Genomic DNA, 22036 nt, shown 5'->3' on the forward strand with positions numbered 1-22036 from the left:
TGTGACTCAACCTACATAAACAGCGGTACTACCAGTAAATATCAGGATTGTAATCCTGAGAACGAGACTGACATATAATCATTACCCCCAGATACCGAATGAATGGCTGGGAAGAGAGTTCGTAGTCCCTGACTTGCACCCTCATAATTCCGATTTGCTTCTTACTTGTGATCAACACGGTTTCTATTTTGTAATCCGCCGGTTGCAGACCTACGCTGTCCATCCAGCGACACATTACTTTGAAAGTCATGTTGAAAACAAGTTTGATCTCCTCTAGATGTTTCCTCGCAATGACTACAGCCATGTCATCTGCTAACGCCACGAGATTCACATCACGTGGTAGCGTGAGTTTCAGAACCTCATCGTACATACTGTTCCGCAAAAGACCTAGTACTAAGCCCTACGGCACCCCTCCAGTGAGTCTGTACTCTTCGGGGCCACCTTCCGTGTCGTAGTTGACCACCCTTACAGTGAAATAATTAGCTACCATCTTTCGTGAGCATCTAGATACATTGACATCTGCCAAAGCCTTCACAATACAGTCTCACCGAGCTAAGTTGAAGGCCTTCTTGGTGTCCAATGTCACTACTAGGCAGTACTTCTTTGTGGTGTTGAGCCATCTTGTCCCTGAATTCGCTCCCCTGGCGATATCGATGTCAAGGTTTGCTTTTATTCTTTCATGGACGATGTAGTCGAGAATCTTCTCAGCGATGTTGAACATACAGAAGGGACGATATGATGACGGTTAGTCCGATGGCTATTTCCCTTTCGTGAATAAAACAAGCCTCTGCTGCTTCCATTGGCCGAAGCGGAGCCCTCCCTAAGACACTTGCTGTATGCATCGAAAAACAGTCTCGGCTTCGCATGAACAGCTGATTGCAGCGCAACATTGGTAACTCCATCCAGCCCAGGAGCTTTGGTGTTACTCTGGTGCACATCTCAATCAGTTCTGCCTCAGTTATTGACGGAAGCCGCTACTTCTTCTCTTCGTTCAACAATACGGTGCAACTGTGATTGCTTCGCAAGCAGCACCCTGACTATTTTCTTCATGAGTTCCGGACATCTCAGCGATTGTATCGGCTAAATTTTAAATCGCGTCATCACAGCCGGCCCTATGGGTCACCTTCCACTGCTTCAAGGATTTCATTCCATGCTTACTTCTTGCTGCCTTTTATGGCTTTGTAAAGGTTTCGGCGTGCTTTCTTACATCTCATCTCCAGCTCCTCGAAATGTGGCTTGTTTCAACCACGTTCGGACGATCTCGCGTTGCATTCCTTCCGCGAAACCGGGATGGTGTTGTTCCACCAGTGTACGAGTGAGTACCGTATATATTAAGTACGTATTCAGTATCGTATAATCATAATATAATTTGTAACATTTGTTTTCATCGTATAATTATCAACATTCATCGTATAATCGTCAATTATTTTTTGAAATAGAAGAAGGAAAGACAATGTAAATGAGAAACTAGTAATAGGAAAAATATAATTCTTTATTATTATTCATTTGGAGGGGGGGGGGACACTTCTATCATCGTCGTGTGGTCCACTAGAGGTTAATGCAGCTTTTTGCTCCATTTTCTCCTTGCTCACTCAAAAATTTCCACAAGACACAAACAAGATAGTCGCCCTAAACGTTTGGAAATTGAATCGCAACTTGCCATACGTTCCAACGGGCGTGCTTATAAACCCTGTACTTCAGATTCAAAGTGCTTGAATACTATTGACCGTGCCTTTTTTCTATTCCTTTATATTGCCCCCCTCTCACCTCCCATTCATTTCCAGCATTTTGGTGGACGAGGTGACGTCTAGACTCACGTAAGCCACGTCTAGACGTCACCTCGAATGGCGTCAGGCCCGGATTAGTATCATAAACTATCTGTCCCTTGCTAATGCCTTATCGAACATGGTACCATAAAAATGTAACACATGCCCATCACAAATTAAAAAGTACAGCAATGTAGTCGCACCTTTAATTACTACAATTAACAAGAAAAAAAAAGGGCAGTTGGAGACTTGAACTCAAGACCATCGAGTCTATAGGTTGGACGCTTACCACTGCGCCATGGCGGCTTTACGGTAACCCTGATTTCGGAACTCGTATATATTTTGTATTTCAAAGTTTGAGGGCGAATTTCTTCCTTATTCTTGAGTGTTGCACCCTAGGGCTATTGCAGTGCAACCCTCAAGTGGTTGTCTACAACTGAAGAAAGACTCGTCAAAATTAGTGACCACGCACCTGAGCTTCTCTTTGTCAGATATTAGAATGTTTTCATACATATATATGATACGGCAGTGGATAAATCAATTCAATTTGTGGGTTTTTTGTTAACTGGCGAAACATATTTCCAACAGTTCATCTTTTGGGAATATGAGATTTCTGCAGTTGTGGAAGTTTGTTAAATTATTGGACAGAATTTTCACTTTGTCTTATAATCTTTCAGTGTAACTAATTAATCGATCTAGCAATATGATTTCGGGCAAATATACTGATCGGAACGTACTTGAATTGAGATGATGCTGTTTACACAGAGAAAACTATTTGGTGAATTTCAACAACTAGTTGTTGAACAAGGTGTCCAGCCGTCAGGGAAATCTGGAAAATCGAGAATTGTCAGGGAATTTGATTGATCTGGAAATAACAGTTAAAAGGTCAGGGAATTACGCAACCTTTCTGGATTTTGAAAATTTGAAGCTTGTTTTCTCCAAGTACCTACGTTGTTGCAGATTCTTCTGCTAACTAAAAATTTTATCCTGGAATTTGATCTCAAACCTACTCAGAACAGTGAGATGTTAATATATTCGCGTTTGATAAGACTGAACCCACTGTTTTTGCGGTTTTTCTATGGAAAATTCTAAATTCAGCATTCTACTTTTCAAAGGCATTCTCGCATATCAAGATGGTGGAAATCTTTGAAAAATAATCATTTCCAGTAATATACAAACTGTAAAACCACTTCTCGACAAATTTTTTGCTGTACGTATTTTTGTTGAAAAGTTGACAGAGTAATCACCTCTTAAGGGAAGACCTCGCTAAAATTGAAAAGTCTTTGAAAATTCCCTTTGCCAATTCCTTTATTGCGCAATTTCCATCTGATGTAGATTTTTGTACATCGCAATTTTCGTTAGACTCTAGAAAATGAAATTAAGTACCCATTTTACATCATAAATTATGGATAATAGCCCATGAAAAAAATTTTCTTTCAATGCACTCTTTTTTGTATGTTCTTGCATAATGTCTAACAAATCGAGTGGAGCTGATAGACTAAATCTAAAAGATTCATTTTTTCTCAATCCATTCTATGCAATGGAAAACGAATACTCAATTTTATTCTTTGAATTCTAACGAACATTGAAAAAAAAAATCTGAATTGGATGGAAATTATGATCTAAAGAAACTTTCAAAAGTGAAAAGGGGAAATGACGAAAATTGACTTGGTGGGTTTTTTTGCCAATCGACGATAATTTTATTTTAGCGCCATCTGCCTTTCAATTTCGTTCGGTACAGGAGTTAATGTGCATGGGTGCACATCTATTGCTCGTTGATTATGAACATTAGGTGATCCTCGTTTATCAACCGTTTTAATCCTCTAAGGTAAATTTCAATATCTCCACTTTTCCGCCTTCAAAACGGAATTCCGGTTTTCAAATTTAACATTCTTTCATTAAAAAAAAACGTTTTCTATGGTCAAGGAATTTCATGAATTTTACCGGGAAAAAGGAATTTTATTGAAACTTCCAGGTGGACACCCTGTTGAAATTCAATAATAGCAAACAATTTCCTCTGTGTAGACTAAAAGCGAATTCTGCAAAAAAACATCGGCTGAAAATAGTATCTGAAATTTAATCAGGTGATATACTAGTAAGTAGAGTAAAGAAATATTTTAGTTGATATAATTTCATAGAATTATCCAAATCTAGAAATTTCGCGTTGTGAAAAATAACACTTCAATCATATTCATTTTCGTAAATTGTGATTTTTTGGCTTTGTTTTCGGTATATCACGATTCGATTTTATACATAGATATCTTCTGAGTCTGCATCTGTCCCAGACTGATCGTTTTTATTTCATTGTTTTTTGAAAATGAATTTTAATACTGATGAATCATCTAATATTTTTGTCATTCTTCTGAATAGTATATGCTGTGGTCGCATTGGATGTCATTAAATTCAATTGCAGATATGTCAGCAAAAGCAGAAATCAGGAATAGACGAGGGCGGAATTGAGTGGGGAGACGAGGGAGACATGACTTTCCAGACAGTCATTGATAAACGAGATTGGCCTTTCAAACAGCAACAGCATGATTCTACATCATCTGATGAAGACGAAGAAACAAGAGACTTACATATGGAAGTCGATTCTTCGGATCGTGAGTATTCATTTTTAATTACATGGAAAATAAATTTAAAAGATGACTTTGGGTTCGGAACAAAGGAAACAAGTTGCTAATCGTTTGGTTAAGCTCCGAATATTTTTCTCTGATAAAAGTAGTAACGGCTTCCAAATGGACAAGTTTTGTGATGAACACTGTTAAAGCTATACACACGTATACCGGGTGTCCCATTTGAAACAGTACGGCTTAATATCTCTCGTAGAAAGGGGACAGCAAAATTGTTCAAATACAAGTTGTAGGGTTCGGAGGAGGAAACTTAGTGCTGATGGAATCCAGGCCCTCATTGCTTATGTTTCTATGCTACGAGCATAAAGTCACTTTTTTTTAATGGCAATAATATTTTTCACCTCTAAAAAAGTTGTTCGTCTCGCCGAGAAAAGTTCAAGCATTACATATTTTTTAATGACGTCATCGTTTTCATATGAATAATCGTACGAAAATCAAACGAAAGGGAAATATCTTTATTCAGACTACCTTACCGCACTGAAACGCTGGAATAATATTCATTTACTATCTCGTTAATGTACCATGTAAACAAAAGATGACTGAGGTAGGTAAGGGACGTTGTAAGAGCTAAGTGTTATTCTTCATTTTCCGTCAGTGACAAAATATCCATCATTTAGTTCATACAGTATCGTTCAAAATGGCTTATTCTGCTAGTGAATGTGTGGATATTTTACTCATATTCGGTGAGTGTCGACAAGTGTATCAAAGGGCTATACGACTGTGCACTGTATGCACAGTGCTTTCCAAATCGAGGACGAAATCCTTCTGCTGCAGTCATTCGCCAAATCGAACGAAATTGTCGGCAGGGAAGAATTGGGCAACGGCAACGCCAGCAACTTTTCTATGTTGACGATCCACGCAGCGTTGCTGACAGCGGGCATGGTTCCAGCTAGACGGTGCACCACCGCACTTCACTCGATCTGTGAGAGATCATCTAAACATTGTTTTCTCCAATCGTTGGATCGGTCGAGGTGGTTTTGCCCAGTGACCACCTCGATCTCCTGACCTTACCCTACTCGATTTTTATTTGTGGGTGTTCAAATTATGATTGGAACCTTGAAATAATTTGCCACGTCACATAATTTGAATTAATTGTCGATTTAATTATCACAATAACTCTGATTATACATTGTGAAACCTTTAATAATTTGGATTACAATTGCACGTGCTCCAATTCACTGTATCGATTTTTATCAATCGTATCAAAAAAAAAATGCATCTTGAATCTATCTGCGAATAATGTCGACAGGTGCGTTGCCAATATGAGAACAATAGAGGTGCCAACCGCTCATGAAGTGAGTCGGTACAAATTGACCGCGATATTTTAAATTCATTCTAACACGTCCCCTCAATTTGGATCGACACAACAAAAAAAAATCAACAAAAGTCAATCACTTTGTGACACTAGCGTTGATCCTGCGAAGACCCATCGACTCAATGCACTTCCAGTGCAATTCCTTGGATAACGGCTTCGTCAAAACGTCAGCTACGTTCTGCTCAGTGGGGACATACTTGACTTCAACGTACCCCTTGTTGATGATATCCCTGACGAAATGATGTCGTATGTCGATATGCTTAGTACGAGGGTGATGTACTTGACCCTGAGATATGCATATTGCTCCTCTGTTATCGACAAATACAACAGTTGCACTGAACTCGTGCAACTTCAACTCATGAAGTAGACTTCTCTGGTGCAGACCTTCCTTCAGGGCTTCAGCTAGGCTGATGTACTCAGCTTCAGTGGACGAGAGAGCGACAATCCTCTGCTTCTGGGATTTCCATGAAATCGCTCCCCCAGCCAGGATATAACAGTATCCAGTGTACGACTTTCGGTCCACAAGGCAATTCGCCCAGTCAGCATCTGTAAATCCCTCTATGGATTTATCAGACTTGTAATAGACAATCCCCAGGTCCATAGTACCTGCCAGGTATCGGAAGACTCTCTTCACCGATGCCCAATGCTCCTTATTTGGATTGTTCGTGAATTGTGCCAATTTCGACACAGTGTTGGCGAGATCAGGTCGGCTAGCCATCACTAGATATGTCAGGGATCCAATAGCCTCTCGATAGGGCCAACCTCTCGACTCATCTTCCTTCGATTCTGAAAATTTATTACCAAGTACTGCAGGAGTACTCACCGACTTACAATTGTCCATCCCAAAATGGACCAGCAAATTCTTGATGTGGTTCTGCTGAGAGAGTGTGATCCTTTCCACATCCTGTCTGATCTCCAACCCCAGACAATATTTCGCCAATCCTAAGTCCTTTATTTGAAATTCCTTGGACAATTCCACCTGAATTTCTACTTTCCAGGTCTCGTCATCACAGGCAATCAATATGTCGTCGACATATATCAGGATGAGGAGTCTGTGACCATTTTTCTCGCTGTGGAATAAGCACGGGTCACCCTTAGTCTGCTGAATACCCATAGACAGCAACTTTCCACTGATCCTCTTGTTCCACTGTCTCCCTGCCTGTTTCAGTCCATACAGCGCCTTCTGGAGTAGACAACAATCTCCTCCTTGCTTCAGACTCGTCAGCATGCTCTTAATCTTGTCGACAACTTGGCTCCCTGGATCCTCACTCTCGATTAGCAACTTCAGAGAATCCTCAAACATTTCTGGCATCTCCATGTGAATCTCCTCGTCAATGTGCCCATTCAGGTAGGCGGTCACGACGTCATATTGCCATATTCGAAGATTCAATTCGACTGAGATTGCCAACATGAGCCTCAACGTCTCCAAGCGAGCTACTGGCGCGTATGTCTCGTGATAGTCGATTCCAGGACGTTGACTGTAGCCTTTTGCCACCAATCTAGCCTTTCTTCTGCTGATTGTCCCATCCTCATGGTATTTGTTTGTTAGAACCAATCGACAACCTACGACCCTTGCGTGCTCTGGTCGTTTCACTACTCTCCATGTGTCATTTCGGATGTGGCTCCTCATCTCTTCCATAATAGCGTCTCTCCATTCTGCTCTGTCACAACCAGTCAGAGCCTCATCAACGGAGATTTCTGCTATCCCTGAGAAAAGGTACAGGCTAGCAAAGGCATCTTCCTGAATCCATGCGGGATCATCGACACTTAACCCAGCGTTAGCATCCTCAAAGACATCATCGTCGGCGTCCTCAAGGACTATTGTCGGGATCCCTGCCTCTTCTGACTCTTCAATCAGAGTCGAGCTCCTTCCTTGAGAATATACTTTAGCTGGACGTCCCCTGGATCCGGTGCGTAAGAGACTAGGTCTGCCTCTTCCTCGTCTAACTTGTCCTCGAATATTTGGTCTTTCGATTTCTGGCTCCCTTGAACTCTGGGATGAGCTGGATGTGCTCGATCCCCTTGACGAGGTCTGTCGACTGCTCAGTCGCCCAAAGGCAGGATCATCCTGAGGAACTCCCAAGTCCTCTGATCCTGACTCGAATGGATCCTCATCGTCGTCAGCTCTGCCATCCTTGCTAGTAGACTTCAGGAACTTGACATCTCTCGACACTACGGACTTTCGTTCGTCTGGTAGCCACACACGATATCCCTTCGTTTCTCGTGGGTACCCAATGAAAATCCCCTTCTTGGAACGAGATGCCAACTTGTCCTTGCTTGGATCCTTGTCGAGAATATAGACCTCAGATCCAAAGGTTCTGATGATGCTCAAATCAGGAAACTTTCCAGTCCAGATTTCCAGGGGTACAGCCCCCTTAATGCTGCTCGACGGTGATCGATTTCGCAGGTAACTGGCTGTGGCCACTGCATCAGCCCAAAAATGTGCACTCATCCCTGACTGAATCAATAAGCATCTTGCTGAATTCATGAGCGTGCGGTTCATCCGCTCTGCAACCCCATTTTGCTCAGGTGTCCTGGGTACAGTTACTCGACGCTCAATCCCAAAAGACTTCAGATACTCGTCCATGGCTCGGTTACAATACTCCTTTCCGCCATCAGTCTGAAGTATTTTAATTTTGTGCCCCGTCTGATTCTCAACGTTCTTGTGAAACATCTTGAAGGCCTCTAGAACACCACTCTTCTCCTTCAAGAAATAAACCTGGCACATTCGAGAGCAATCGTCGATGAAAGAGACATAATACCTTGCCCCATTTAACGCTCTCACCCGGAAGGGTCCTGCTACATCTGAGTGGACGATGTGAAGCAACTCTGAACAGGGTCCACTCCCTGTCGAAAATGGTGTAGCTGCCATCTTGCCCTTGATGCACACCTCACAGGCCACGTCGTCATCAAGTTTGACGACTGTACCAGTCATCTTCTGAAGGAGTTTCGACAAATCCTTCATGTTGAGGTGCCCCATTCTCTCGTGCCAGAGTCTCAAGTTCACTGTCGACTGTGCGAGGTGAGAGTCTTCAGGTTTCTCATCCTCCTGGACTGGTAGATAGTACAGATCACCTTGTCTCCCTGCTCTCAGCTTGACTTGCCCATCAGGTTCCATGACCATGGCACTTTTACTGGTGAAGACAACTGTACGTCCAGAGTCGGTGATTCTAGCAACTGAAATTAAATTTGCACGTAAATCTGGTACAAACAAGGCATTTCGAAATTCAATCGTCTTACGACCTTGATCGCTGACAACTGGAAGTCTCACGTTGCCTCTGCCCTCGACTTGGCTGGACTCCTGACTAGCGAGATTCAGACGTCCTCCAATTGAGTTGTCAATCCAGTCAAAATACTTCTGGGCACCGCAAACGTGGGCAGTGCAGCCGCTGTCCAAGATCCACTTGTCTGTATGTGTCACATGCTCTGTCGCCTGATGAACTTCCTCGAAGATCGAATGGAATGCCACATCATTGGCATTGTCTGCTCCAGCTAGGTCCTCTTCTCGATTCAGCATCTCGACAACTTTGGCCAATACCTGGTCCTCGTCGACATCACCTCCAACCACCTGGCGTGACTGTCCCAGGGAAACCTCCCTCCAGATACCATGACAGGCCATGTAAGTGTCATTCTTATCATTCTGCCCCTTTTCTGATTTACCATGCGACCGTCTTGTCTTGTCCTCTGCTAGCGAGCCACCTGCATTCCGCTCAGGACATTTTGGTCGAATGTGTCCGGGCTTTTTACAATGATAACATACTGGACCTTTCTTCTTCTTGTCATCTTTACCAGAACGTTCACCTTGATTACCGTTCTTCCTCGAATTTAACTTTGCTCGAGTCGCCAATGCTCCGATGACTTCATCAACGTTGTTTTGTTCTCGTACGTCATACTCCTCGAGTATCTTGACCTTCAGGGACTTCGCATCGGGTATTCGATCCCTTGCTTCGATAGCCACTTGAAAATCTCCGTATGACGGTGGTAAACTGTACAGTAACATTATCGACAACAAATCAGGGCTCACATTTTCCTCCATTGCTGCAAGTTTGTCAACAGCATCGAAGAATTTTCTCATGTGATCACGTACGTCGCCTCCTTCAGGCATTCGAGTCAAAAATAATTGCTTAAAGTACGTCGCCTTTCTTGCCGGCCCTTTTGATGCGAAAATCGACTCTAACTTCAACCAAATCTCACGTGATGTGTTAAGGTTCCTCACCTGCGGCAGTTCTGACGGATGAATCGACAGGATTAAATCTGAACGAGCCTTCATATCATTTTTCTTCCACCTTTGGAGTCTCGTTTGGTGCGCGGTCTGAGCTACCGGTTCAGCACCAGCCTCCAATACTGGAGCAGCACTTTCGCCCGTCACATAATCCCATAAATCATTTTTGATCATCAAGGCCTCGATCTGCATCCGCCATGTGTCGTAGTTTTGCTTCGTCAATGCCTCGATCCGAGTCGAATTTATTACAGCCCCTGACATTTTATTTTTAATTTGCTAACCACTTATGTAGTTCAATGTCCGAGCAAATTCACCACTCCGGCAATCTCTACGAAGAACACGGGTTTAACCTCAAAACTATCGTCGACACGTGGGCTGGGCCCATAACCTGTTCAAATTATGATTGGAACCTTGAAATAATTTGCCACGTCACATAATTTGAATTAATTGTCAATTTAATTATCACAATAACTCTGATTATACATTGTGAAACCTTTAATAATTTGGATTACAATTGCACGTGCTCCAATTCACTGTATCGATTTTTATCAATCGTATCAAAAAAAAAAAATGTATCTTGAATCTATCTGCGAATAATGTCGACAGGTGCGTTGCCAATATGAGAACAATAGAGGTGCCAACCGCTCATGAAGTGAGTCGGTACAAATTGACCGCGATATTTTAAATTCATTCTAACAGTGGGGTTACGTAAAAGATGTTATGCACACCAATCGACCGATAACTGTGGCGGATTTTCAGAGACGGATCAGACAAGCAATCGCGAACATTCCGTCTGAAGTCCTCCGTTCTGTTCGAAGTTTCCGACGCCGGCTGGAGTCGTGTCTTGCTGTTAATGGCGGTAACGTCGAACATCTTCTGTAATTACTGTTCGCGATACCTACACAAAGACACATGTACCGTATGTGGAATATAACTTGTAAGATAGTCTTAATGAAGATATTTTCCGTTAATTTGATTTTCTTACGATTATTCACATGAAAACGATGACGTCATTGAAAAATATGTAATGGTTGAACTTTTCTCGGCTAGATGAACAACTTTTGTGCGGGTGAAAAATATTGTTGCAGTTTAAAAAAACTGACTTTATGCTCGTAGCATAGAAACACAACTGTTGCATTGACAGGAATTGGATTTCGACATTTCTTTCCTTCAGGTTTGTTAGATTCACACATCTTGAATTTTGAATTTTTTTTTCTTGGTCTGTCTCTTGTTCTTTTGGATTCTCCTTCCGGTTTTAATGGTTCTTTTGACAGATCTTCATCTTTGGCTAACTCAACAAACCATTTTTCTTTATTTATCTCTTCTTGAGTTTTGGGGAAATCTTTAACGTCACTTTTCTCATATCTATCTCCATAGACCTTTTTCTCATTGAATCTATCATATCGACTTTCAAAGTATTTTCCATCCTCTGGTCTTAGCAGAATATACCCTGTCAGGATGTATCCAACTAAGATTACTCTCACACCTACTACCCTGAACTTTGGGCCCGTCTTTCTCTATACCGTCGTATATGCTAGACTTCCGAATTTTTCAAAATTGATTTATATCAAAGTTGTGATTGGGAGCAAACTCTTCTAATGGAGTCTTCATGTCATGAGATTTCTGTGAGGTTCGATTATAAGTGTAGACTGCGGCTAACAAGGCCAATTCCCACACGCTTTCTGGTAATTTCGCATCAAACATATATGCACACACCTTACTTTGGATGGTTTGATTGAATCGCTCAGCAACTCCATTATATTCTGGAGTATCTGGACATTAGGATGGCTCATATGTAAAAAAAATTGAATTTCATAATTGTTTGATAAGGATAACCAATGACATGAAAAGTATATGTGAATTTTTTCAAAATTTTTGAATCATTTTTCAAGGTTGCGCCGTGTGGTTTTATTTCTTATGGACTTTTACACGCATCGTAGAGATCGAATGTGTCAATAATTTTTTAAAGACTCAATTATTACATTCCTCGGTGTTTCCCCTCCATGAACCGTTCAGAGGGAGGTTTAAGAAAATTTTTTTCTCAACAGAAAACTTATTACTTATCAAAATGAAAATCCTCATTTCTACTCAATTCAGTAATTTTTAGATGCCTCTAGCACGCTGGGTATCTGTCCGTTTTTCATCCCGATTCGGTTGATGGATTATGGAACTATCTGACAATAATTGAAAGAAAAAAATTTTGTTCCCCACCAATTGAATTCTGAAAAAAATGCGAAAGATAATTCCTAAATTTTCCAGTAAAGACAGGTGTCCGGCTCATGCGGTACTTTTACAACGGTCGTAAACACAGAAATTGAGGCTAGGCAAAAAATTTGACCTGCCGAACTAACCTGCGCTGGAAAGGGACTGAACTCGCATCGTAGAGCTGCAAGCAGCCCGATTTGCGTTCACATAGTGATCGTTGAGGTACTAGTGGCTAATTTTTTTTAAATCGATAGATATTAACACGTCGAACTTAAACTTACGACGTTAAACTTTGCTAATGATTGTTTGCAATTGAAGTGGAACGCATATAAAAAAAACAATAACAAAAAGCCCCCAAAAAGACCTTTTTCACAAATTGTGAGGAAATGGTCAATTTTTTACTAATTTCTGAAAAAATTTTACAAATTTTAAAAGTCCTTCAAAATGCTTTTTTGAAGCTCTCACTGAGTTGTGCATTTTTCTTTTCTGCGTTTTTTTGTCTAGAGACGTCCTGAACTAGTCATTTCAATTAGTTTATGAATGTTATTAAAAATGAAAGTATTAGTCGCTGTTTTTCCTACTGATTGGTAGCTTTTAAATTTTAGCTGAAATTTTGGATATAATTTTCATGTTTCGGATGATGCATTCATGAAAAAACGATAATAAAAGAGGAAAACCTTCTATGATGACTGCAGTGCGTCAGTATTACGCTTCAGGCGGCAGAAGGGGGCAAAGAAAATCCACGATAATGTCAGGGAGTGGTGGAAGAGGGGTTTCCATTCATTAGGCCAGAAAAATTGTTCTTCAATATTTCATGTATCAAGTTTTTAATAACTTCATTTTCTTTGTTTTTTTTTTGTATTTTTTACTCTTTGATTGTTTTTGATATATTGAGAATTTTATATTTCCTATATATTTGAAAGAAATGTTAACTACATTTGTAACAAAAAAGGCATTAGATAAATCTAACTTAATCCGAAAAAATCCTGGGAGCGTTTATTCAACTCAGCAGGTCAATTATACTTATTTCCTTCAACTCTATTTTATATCATTATTTTTCGAACCATTTTAATTAACTTCATACGTTTTCCTTCAGATTGAAAAAATATATTTTATCCACGAGGAGAAATCCAATTCCAATGGAGGACTATGCAATTCTCAATATATCGAAAATAATCAAAGACTAAAGAATACAAAAAAAAAAAACAAAGAAGGCGAAGTTTTTAAAAAATTGCTACATGAAATGTTGAAGGATTATTTCGCTGATCTAATGAATAGAATCTTCTCTTCCACCACTCCTTGACATTAGTGCGGGCTTAATTTAACCCCATTCTACCAACTGTAGTGCTACTGACGAACCAGTTATCACAGGTTTCCGTCCTTGATCATCATTCTTTTATGAATGAATCATCCAAAAACATGAAAACTATTCACAAAATTTCATCTAAATATTACAAAAGGGTGTCGAACATCCTTAAGTGTTTCTCTTATATGCGCCCCACTCGAAATGGAAAAAACCATTGAAAAAATTGGATCTACGTGTCAATATCTATCGATTAAAAGAACATTAGTTACTAGTACCTTAACAATAGGTTTCTCCTTTTCTAAAGCCTTTTCCGGGTACTGTTTGCAACTGTAAGAGACATATTACCTGGGTGAAACACCCAAACCCTCACTCGGAGCCATACTTACTACCTGACACGGGCGTATCATTGAGGATATTCAATTTCTACCCAAGTTTTATGACCTCTACTGCCAGTAGGTAAAAAATGTCAGTCAAACTTTAAACGCACGGCGCAACCATCAAAATGCATTTTAAAAATATGAAAAAATTCACAGGAGTATTTTATCAACTGAAGAATCATTTTTTGAGGCGAAATCGGGAATATTCAGGAATACCCGTAAAATGGACCACCCTACTGGACATGCTGATTGTAATTCCGCACCTAGATTCTTCAATACTTCAATTGTATGCCCGCCTGTAAATTCTGTACTTTAGTCTGATCTCAGATAACACACCTTCGCGTCATACCCTGATAAGTTTCTAACACTTGTAACGAACATTTCTAAGCAGTGACCTGTGTCGCTTTTTGCTTTCATCAAGTGTGCCATGGCAAACCGTGATTTATCATCGATGAATACAGGCATATATCTGTATCCCTTGGGGGGTATGCTTGAAGAAATGGGCCTCATAATATCTGAATGGATGATTTGCAACGATTTTGTGGCTCTGCTTCTCGTCCTGGGAAACGGCTACCTATTGAATCTGGATGCACACCTCACAATCCATTAAAGATTCATCGAAAATTACATCTTTCAGTTCTTTATTGTTTTTAAATTTCATTTGCAAAGCTTTTAGATATGCGATTGACACATGACCAAATCTGACATGCCATACCATAGCTTTGTTTTTCTCCTGTAATTTACTCTCTTCTGCTTCAAACAGATTGCAGTTCTTACTTGGGTTTTCATCTTGTATCTCATCTATTTTGGTCTCATCCCGCTCATCTGGCCTTTTTTCAATAGAATTTTCGTTCGTTCGTTTAGTACGTCATTTCTTCGACCTGGTCTACCCTTTCAGTTTAAACATCACTAACCTCTTCTTCTTTTTGTTTGGCGGTGACACTTCGCGTCATATGTTTTCTCATCTCAAGCTCACCCTCTGCCATGTTAGCTACTACTCTTCTATTTGTGCTTTTATGAACCTCATTACTGAGAGTGTTATACCTGTTCATTTCCAGATATATTATTCAGTACGTTTTTCTGTGCATGCCTGAGAAAAACGACTCATTGGAGTGAGGATCAAAGATGTCTATTCTTTTATCATCCAAGTAAATCGCGAGTCCAAATTCAGTAAATCTTAGAGATAGTAGGTTCACCTGAAGAGCTTCCGCAAAAATTACCGCATCCATTCCAAATTTCTTTCCGCTTTGCAATGAAATTTCGCTTCCTACTCCCTCCGTTCTTAAATCTGCTGACTCATCCTTATTGGTACATTTAATCATACCTGTTTTTCTCATCTAAGGTTTTAAATATTAATTTTGAATTTGCCAGATGCTCAGTCGCACCTGAGTGAGCTAAGAACTCAGTAACGAATTTATTTTAATTTTATTTTGGGTCTTTCACATGGATCACGTCTGCTATTTTCGGCTCGCCATCTACTTCTGTAGGACAAGTTAAATTCACGACTAACTTACCCTTCTCCTCGTCGTTCACAAGGGATCTCTCTTCTCCATTTTTGCTAAAACCTGTTTTTGATCCAACTTTGGATTTTGATGGTGTAAAACGTGGTTTGTCTCTTTGATTACTGAATTTTCTCCTCTTCCCACCTATCCCATCACTTGTCCTATCGCTCTCCAACTTCTTTTTCAGAAAACCACAACCACCACCACGCCTAAATCCACGAAAATTGTGTCCACGATAATTAACTTATTTTGGCTTACCTTTTAGGTTGCCAACTCCTTTTCTTTTGAAATTTGGACAACCCTACGATGTATGCCCGTATTTGCTACATACGTAGCATAATTTTCCCTTTCTCCTGCTGAGGCAGTCTCGTTCAAAATATCCGTTCCCAGCACATTCGAAACATCTATTCGATCTTTTGTAAAACGCGTCTCTTTTCTCTTCTTCAGACTGAGGAGTTGCTTCTGAGGTGTTCTTACATGCTCGTATCGCATTTTCAAATTTATCGCAAAATTCCATTGCACTCATTTTGTCTTTGATGGATGTCATATTTGATATTTCCTTTCTGATACTAAAAGCCGTTACATTCACCTGGAATTTCTTGAGTTCTCTTAATTTATTCAGAATTTCGACTGGGTCTTCAAGATGGATTAATTAGAATGATAATTTTTGTCAATGTGATTCATCAAAATATCTCGAATTCTAAATTTTTGTTCCTCTAGTGTCGCTACTCAATTTGTAATCTCTCTTGACTGGCAAACTCCATTAAAAATCTCTAGTTTTACAGCTTCAGATATTTCTTTAGCAGTGCCATTAGTTGAACTTTCGCTGTTTTGTCTCATCTCGACTCGTTTTAAATTCTCAAACTGTGTTTTAACTGTTCTCTCTATTCAATTTTCAAATCCCTCACCAGCTTCTGTCTGATTGTAATCTGCCATAAAGTCAAACTCATTTCTTACTTCATCTCCAACCTCCTCTTGCTCGTTGATAGCTTTCATAAATATTTCTAACATTTTGGTAATGTAGTCCAATTGCGTTGCATTTCTTTGTTTTTCTTTAGCCATTCCTTTCCTCATCTCTCTCAAATGATCAATCATATAGTCACCTGTGTTCTTTTGTACGTTGACTACTGTAGTGGCTTGGAAATCGTCTCCAGCTTTTCACACATCAGATTTATTTGTCCTTCAACAATAAATCCAGTTCTTACCTTATCGGAAATGGTTTCTCTGGGTGGATGGGATTCGCAATGTGTAGTCGTGGTTTTAAATTGTATATTAGTTTCCACAGCCACCACCTTCTCACCACCTCCTCACCACCTTTCTCCTCTTTCGCGCCCACTTTGGCCAACTCAGCTCCCTTCTCACCACCTTTCTCTTCTTTCTCGCCCACCTTGGCCGACTCATCTCCAGTGCAGTGGCTGAATTCAGTTGCTCCTACTAGAGTTTAGGAAAGATGGGAAGTTCCTCGAATAAGTAGGTAATTATTTCATTTAAGCATTTTGGTCCTACATGTTGGCTCCGAGACCGGTCTCCCGTACAACAAGTATGGCCGACCTCCGAACCCGCAGACGCATCGAAAATATGAACACAATATCTTCTTTGCATCCGCTGCAACCAAACAGCTTCCAAAGTACCGAACACAAGCACGCTTCCACTGATCAGTTATTTGGAGAAACTGAAATAACTAGTTATATTTTTCACTTCCCGATCTGTCGGGTAGTTATAGTAATGATGCCGAGGATATGGGAGGAAAATTATGTCGAATTATCCCGAAAATTGAATGTGGAATTTCCATGATTTTTCCACGTTTCTGGACGTTTAGAATCATTTGGAAAAAAATTTTGAAGACCTGTTCGTATGTGGATGTGTGTGGGTGAGTGGTTGCGTTTGGGTAGGTATGGGTGGGTGTTTTTTTCCTTTTTTTATTCCCTTCCGTGGTCTGCTGAAGAAAATGTTCCTAGCCGCACGATAGTGGATAGTAAGATGGTGACTACTGTCACACCCTGTGTGAGGCCCGCACCCACTAAAAACTCCAACTGACCACGGGAACTCCTCGAACCTAGTCCCCCGCGGCACCACCGTTAAGTATTACTTCGTGGGGGAGATCTCAGCTATTTGCTCTTCCTCCTTATTTTAGCCTGATGTGCGTCCCCCTGCCCTACTCGTTGTTGTGTGTGGGAAGGGGGTTCCAATAGGTTCTCCGATTATTCGGCAGCTTTACGCTCGCGTTCCTATCTTCTGAGCTCTTTCATGACTTCTGCCGCGAAGTTGCTCGTTGCATCCCAGGCTGCCTGTGATGATAACATTTCTTCCACCAGATTCTCAGGCTCAACCTCTCCACCTAGGGCAGACTTTCTTCGCTCTGCTTGGTGTATATTCGGAATATTTGTATATTCCGCATCTCATTGAAGCGGGAGCATATAAATACATGCTCTGCGTTTTCGACCGCTCTTATACAGGCGGGGCACTCCGGAGATTCTTCATGTTTAAATTTATGAAGGTACTCCCGTAAGCACCCGTGTTCTGAGAGCATTTGTGACAAGTAATAATTTACCTCTGCACTTTTGCGACTTACCCACACATCCACCTTTGGGATCAGCTGATAAGTCCATCTCCCCTTGGTAGGGGTGTCCCACTTCACCTGCCATCGACACATGCTGTTGCGTCTCTCTTCTATCCTGAGTTCTTCGTTGCTCAGTGTTTCCGATTTCCTCCGCCGATATGGAGACTTCCATTCTTCGGCCAGTTCTTTTATGGGGAGCATTCTCGCGATGACGCACATTGCGTCATCGGACAGTTAGTCAATAAACTGGTGCTACTTTCTGCCCCGTTCCCTGTAACTGCAATGCATCCCCCCAAATAGCGATGCCATACGTGATCACGGACGTCATTACTGATGACAATAAAACTCTACTTCTCTGCTTCGATCCTCCCATATTAGGCATGAGCTGGCATACAGCAGTTCCAACTTCCGTCGCCTTGGTACTCGCATACTCCGCTTGCTGTTTGAAGTTTAGGCGAGCATCGATCATCATTCCCAAGTACCGAATGAACGGCTGGGAAATGAGCCCGTACTCGCCGACTTGAAGCTTTATTGTTTCCATCTGCTTTCTGCTGGTAATCAGCACGGCTTCCGTCTTGTGCTCCGCTAGTTTCAAGCCAACTGTTTTCATCCACCGACATATCTTCTCAAAGATCATGTCAAAGATAAGTTTGATCTCCTCCAGGTATTTTTCCACGATAACAACTGCTACATCGTCTGCAAATGCTACGAGTCTCGCGCCTCCTGGCAGTTCGAGCTTCCGTAGTCCATCATACCTGATGTTCCATAAGAGAGGGCCCAGTGCTGAGCCATGAGGTGCTCCCCCGGTAACTGTGTACTTTTTTGGACCCGTCTCGGCATCATACATGAGAATTCTGTCGGTGAAGTAACTTCCTACCATCCGCCGCAGGTATCCTGTTACGTTCATCCTGTCAAGGGCCTCCATGATACACTCCCACTTGGCTGAGTTGAAGGCATTCTCAATGTCCAGTGTTGCCACTAGACAGTATTTCTTTGTCCCTCCTTTTCATCGAGTCCCTGAGATCGTTTTCTTGGCGGTGATGACAACGAGGTTAATGGCATCGAGTGTGGAGCGACGTCTCCTGAAGCCGTATTGGTTGTCGGCTAGCAGTGGCTCTACTACGGCTTCTATCCTCTGGTGGATGATACGCTCGAGAATTTTCCTGACTGTATCTAGTATGCAGAGGGGGCGATAAGATGAAGGTTCGTCCGGTGGTTTCTTCCCCTTGGAGAGGAGCACAAGCCTGTGTTGCTTCCATTTGGCCGAAAAGGTGCCCTCCTTTTTTTTTTATTGTTCGTTTGCCCGAAAACGCTTAAAATGCCAAAAACAGAGGGTTTCCATTTTTTGAGCTACGAAGGATTGTTTTTTCAAAATTTTCGGAAAAATATGTGGAATAACAATCATGAGCTAGTTTTTCTTTTAATTCACCTCTTACATGGCTAAATTTTCTTTTTTGTATTTTTTTACACAAATAGTGAATTTTTTTATATAAAAAAAAATAAATCAGCTGTGTAGGAGTCGAATTCCAAAAAAATGGCTCGTAGATGTTGCTCCACACATTTTTCGGAAAATTTTGAAAAAAAAAATCTTTTGTAGCTCACAAATTGGAGGCCCTGGACTGTTTTAGCATTTTAAGCGTTTTCGGGTAAACGAACAATAAAAAAAATTTTTTTTGCACTAATTATTCGTTTTGAGATCTATGTAATCGATCTCCAATGTATTGAAAGTCTCACTCCAATAACCCACGACTTTTAAAACTCATCGTAAGCTCCCCTTAAGTTGTTCTTCCATCACTGCTGGGATCGATGAAGCCTCCCAAAGTTCTGTGGAGTGATGGAATTCCGGTTGTTGAGAGAACAATACCGCCACAATCTTTGTCAATAGCTCAGGGCATGTCGGGGATGACATGGAATGCCTTTTGCACTGTGTCATGACCACCTTATACGCCCTGCACGTGTCAACTTCAACCTCGTCGAGGAGTCCGTTCCAGCATTTCTTCTTGCTGCACTTGATCGCTTTGTTGAGCTCTCGACGTGCAGTCTTGTACTTCTTATCCAGTTCCTCATATGTTGGCTTTTTCCGGCTACGCTGTGCATTTCTTCTGGCTTTCATGCACTCTTCTGGCTTTCAGGCCTCGATTATTTTCGTCATGAGATATTCCGTAGCACTATTGACACTGATCGGATGATCATCCAGTACCACTAGGAATGAGCTGGGATCGAAGATGCTCACTCTCCAGCCAACTTCATTTGTCTTCTTAGTCATTGGTCTATCCCGTTGACCAGTAGATCCCGCCCAGTAGATTGCAGGGTGGTCACTGGCGGTGTAAATTCCCATCACCTTGCAAGAGTAGTTTCCTCTAGCGAGACTGCTACTCACGAAGGTGAGGTCCCCAATTGAACTCGCCTCTCCTCTCAAGAACGTAGGTTCATCACTACCGTTCAATAATAATATTAATAATATTACTTATTAATACGATATTATTAAGTAATAATCACACTTTGATCTTCCAAAGGCGACAAAATCGTATTAATAAGGATTTGTCTGCTAAAAGCAATATCTAGTTTGTGTTGATAAAGAAATTGTCTGCCAGAAGCGAGAGAATATTCGTGTCGACAAGAACTCGCCTGCCAAGGGCGATTATTTATCAAATTCAAATGACATAAGGACGATAAATTAGTACCTAGAAAAATGAGAACTAGGCGAAAATCGTCGCAAACTATATATGCGGAGAGAAAAAACGGCCACCAGGAAAAGAACCTGAAAATGTCGATTAAACAAGATAAAACGAAAAAGAAAACACAAGAACAGCAACGAACATGCTTTAGAGCTTTACGGTCGATGAACGTGTTCAAGCAATTGGAAAAGAAGAAAAATCTGATTAGATTGCAAGAAATGAGAACGGAAAAAGAATTCCAGAACAAAGAAAAATGGGCCAATAGAGAAAGATCGCAGAATTACAGACGGCTGGATAGTAAATTCAGGGAGGAAGAAAAAATGAAAAATTTGCTTCATGTGTCCCTTCAAGGGACGCATGTATAACTTCCCGATGCGAGTTGATATTTGAAATAGGAAATTCGGAAATTGGAAATTTGAAATTTGAAATTTCTTACGAAATATTTCAGTCGTTTCAAATTCCAATTTCCCGAATTTCAAATTGCAAAGTTCTAATTTCAAATTTCAACTCGTTAATTTTTTGATTCATATGAGTTGAGTGCATTATTATTTATTGTTAAGATATTTGGTAGCTAATATCATCAACTGCACTCCATAGCATGCTTTTCTCCCTTAACACTTCTTACTTTATCTTATCTTACCTGTTTTATATGGGACATTCCATGTCAACTTAGCCACCCTGGAATTCTTTGGTTCTCAGAATCTTGAATTAGCATGCTCCCAGTCAAGTACTACATGAATACATACTTTTTCTAAATTTTCGCTCCTTTAACATTAATTGTTTGGCCAGGACAAATAACAAAAGCTCAAATTTTTGAAAAATCATATCTTGCGAACAAATTGGCCGATTTTGATGAATAAAAAAAATTTTTTTTTGTTTTTTCATATACTTTTGGAATAAAAATACGACAGTACTATTGGGAAGAATAATGAATCATTTTTCAAGTTTTTTGTTATTTAAATCCTTCTGTTATGCAGGGCCCATTCGAAAATCGAATAATTTTTTTTTTCTTCGATGGATAATGATATTACTCAACTTTTTCGGGGTATTTCAAAATGGGATAGCCATATGGAGATGAGAGAAAATTTTTGTTCTCATGAAAAATTAGATTTTCCGAATTTTGTTCCTGAAAAATGATGAATGCCTCAGGAAAGGAGGAGCGTGCAATTTTTTGGCATAATTTGAAGATGAGATGCATAAGTAGTGATGGATAAAAAATGTTTTTTTTAGAAAAAAGTTGAATTTTTTTATTATTAACAGCTCTAATTACGGAAACGACAATGAGAATTCGCAAAGTACCAAATATTTAATGAGTTTTTAGATCGACATGGAGTATATGTCTGTTTTAAGTTTGTAATTTGAAAAATAAACATTAAATTATAGAGAAAAAGCAGTTTGAAATCGAACTTTTCTGAATCACAATGGCTATCTTAATGTACGTCGTCCATTTCGTTTCTTCGCCTTTGGAAAAA

At 40.5% G+C, this 22036-nt stretch overlaps 1 protein-coding gene across 4 annotated transcripts in view; it reads left to right on the forward strand.

Moving 5' to 3' along the window:
* Positions 1 to 22036, forward strand: part of LOC107042904 (serine/threonine-protein phosphatase 6 regulatory subunit 3) — a gene marked incomplete at its 5' end in the record, with an annotated part of 232464 nt that overhangs the window by 129169 nt on the left and 81259 nt on the right. For all 4 annotated transcript variants that reach the window (XM_015264154.1, XM_015264155.1, XM_015264158.1 and 1 more), the window contains 1 exon segment: positions 4180 to 4369. In XM_015264154.1, coding sequence (XP_015119640.1) covers positions 4180 to 4369 — 190 coding nt within the window.

This window comes from Diachasma alloeum, unplaced genomic scaffold (assembly GCF_001412515.2).
Source record: "Diachasma alloeum isolate Michigan unplaced genomic scaffold, Dall2.0 Dall_scaffold_00535, whole genome shotgun sequence".
Lineage (NCBI taxonomy): Eukaryota > Metazoa > Arthropoda > Insecta > Hymenoptera > Braconidae > Diachasma > Diachasma alloeum.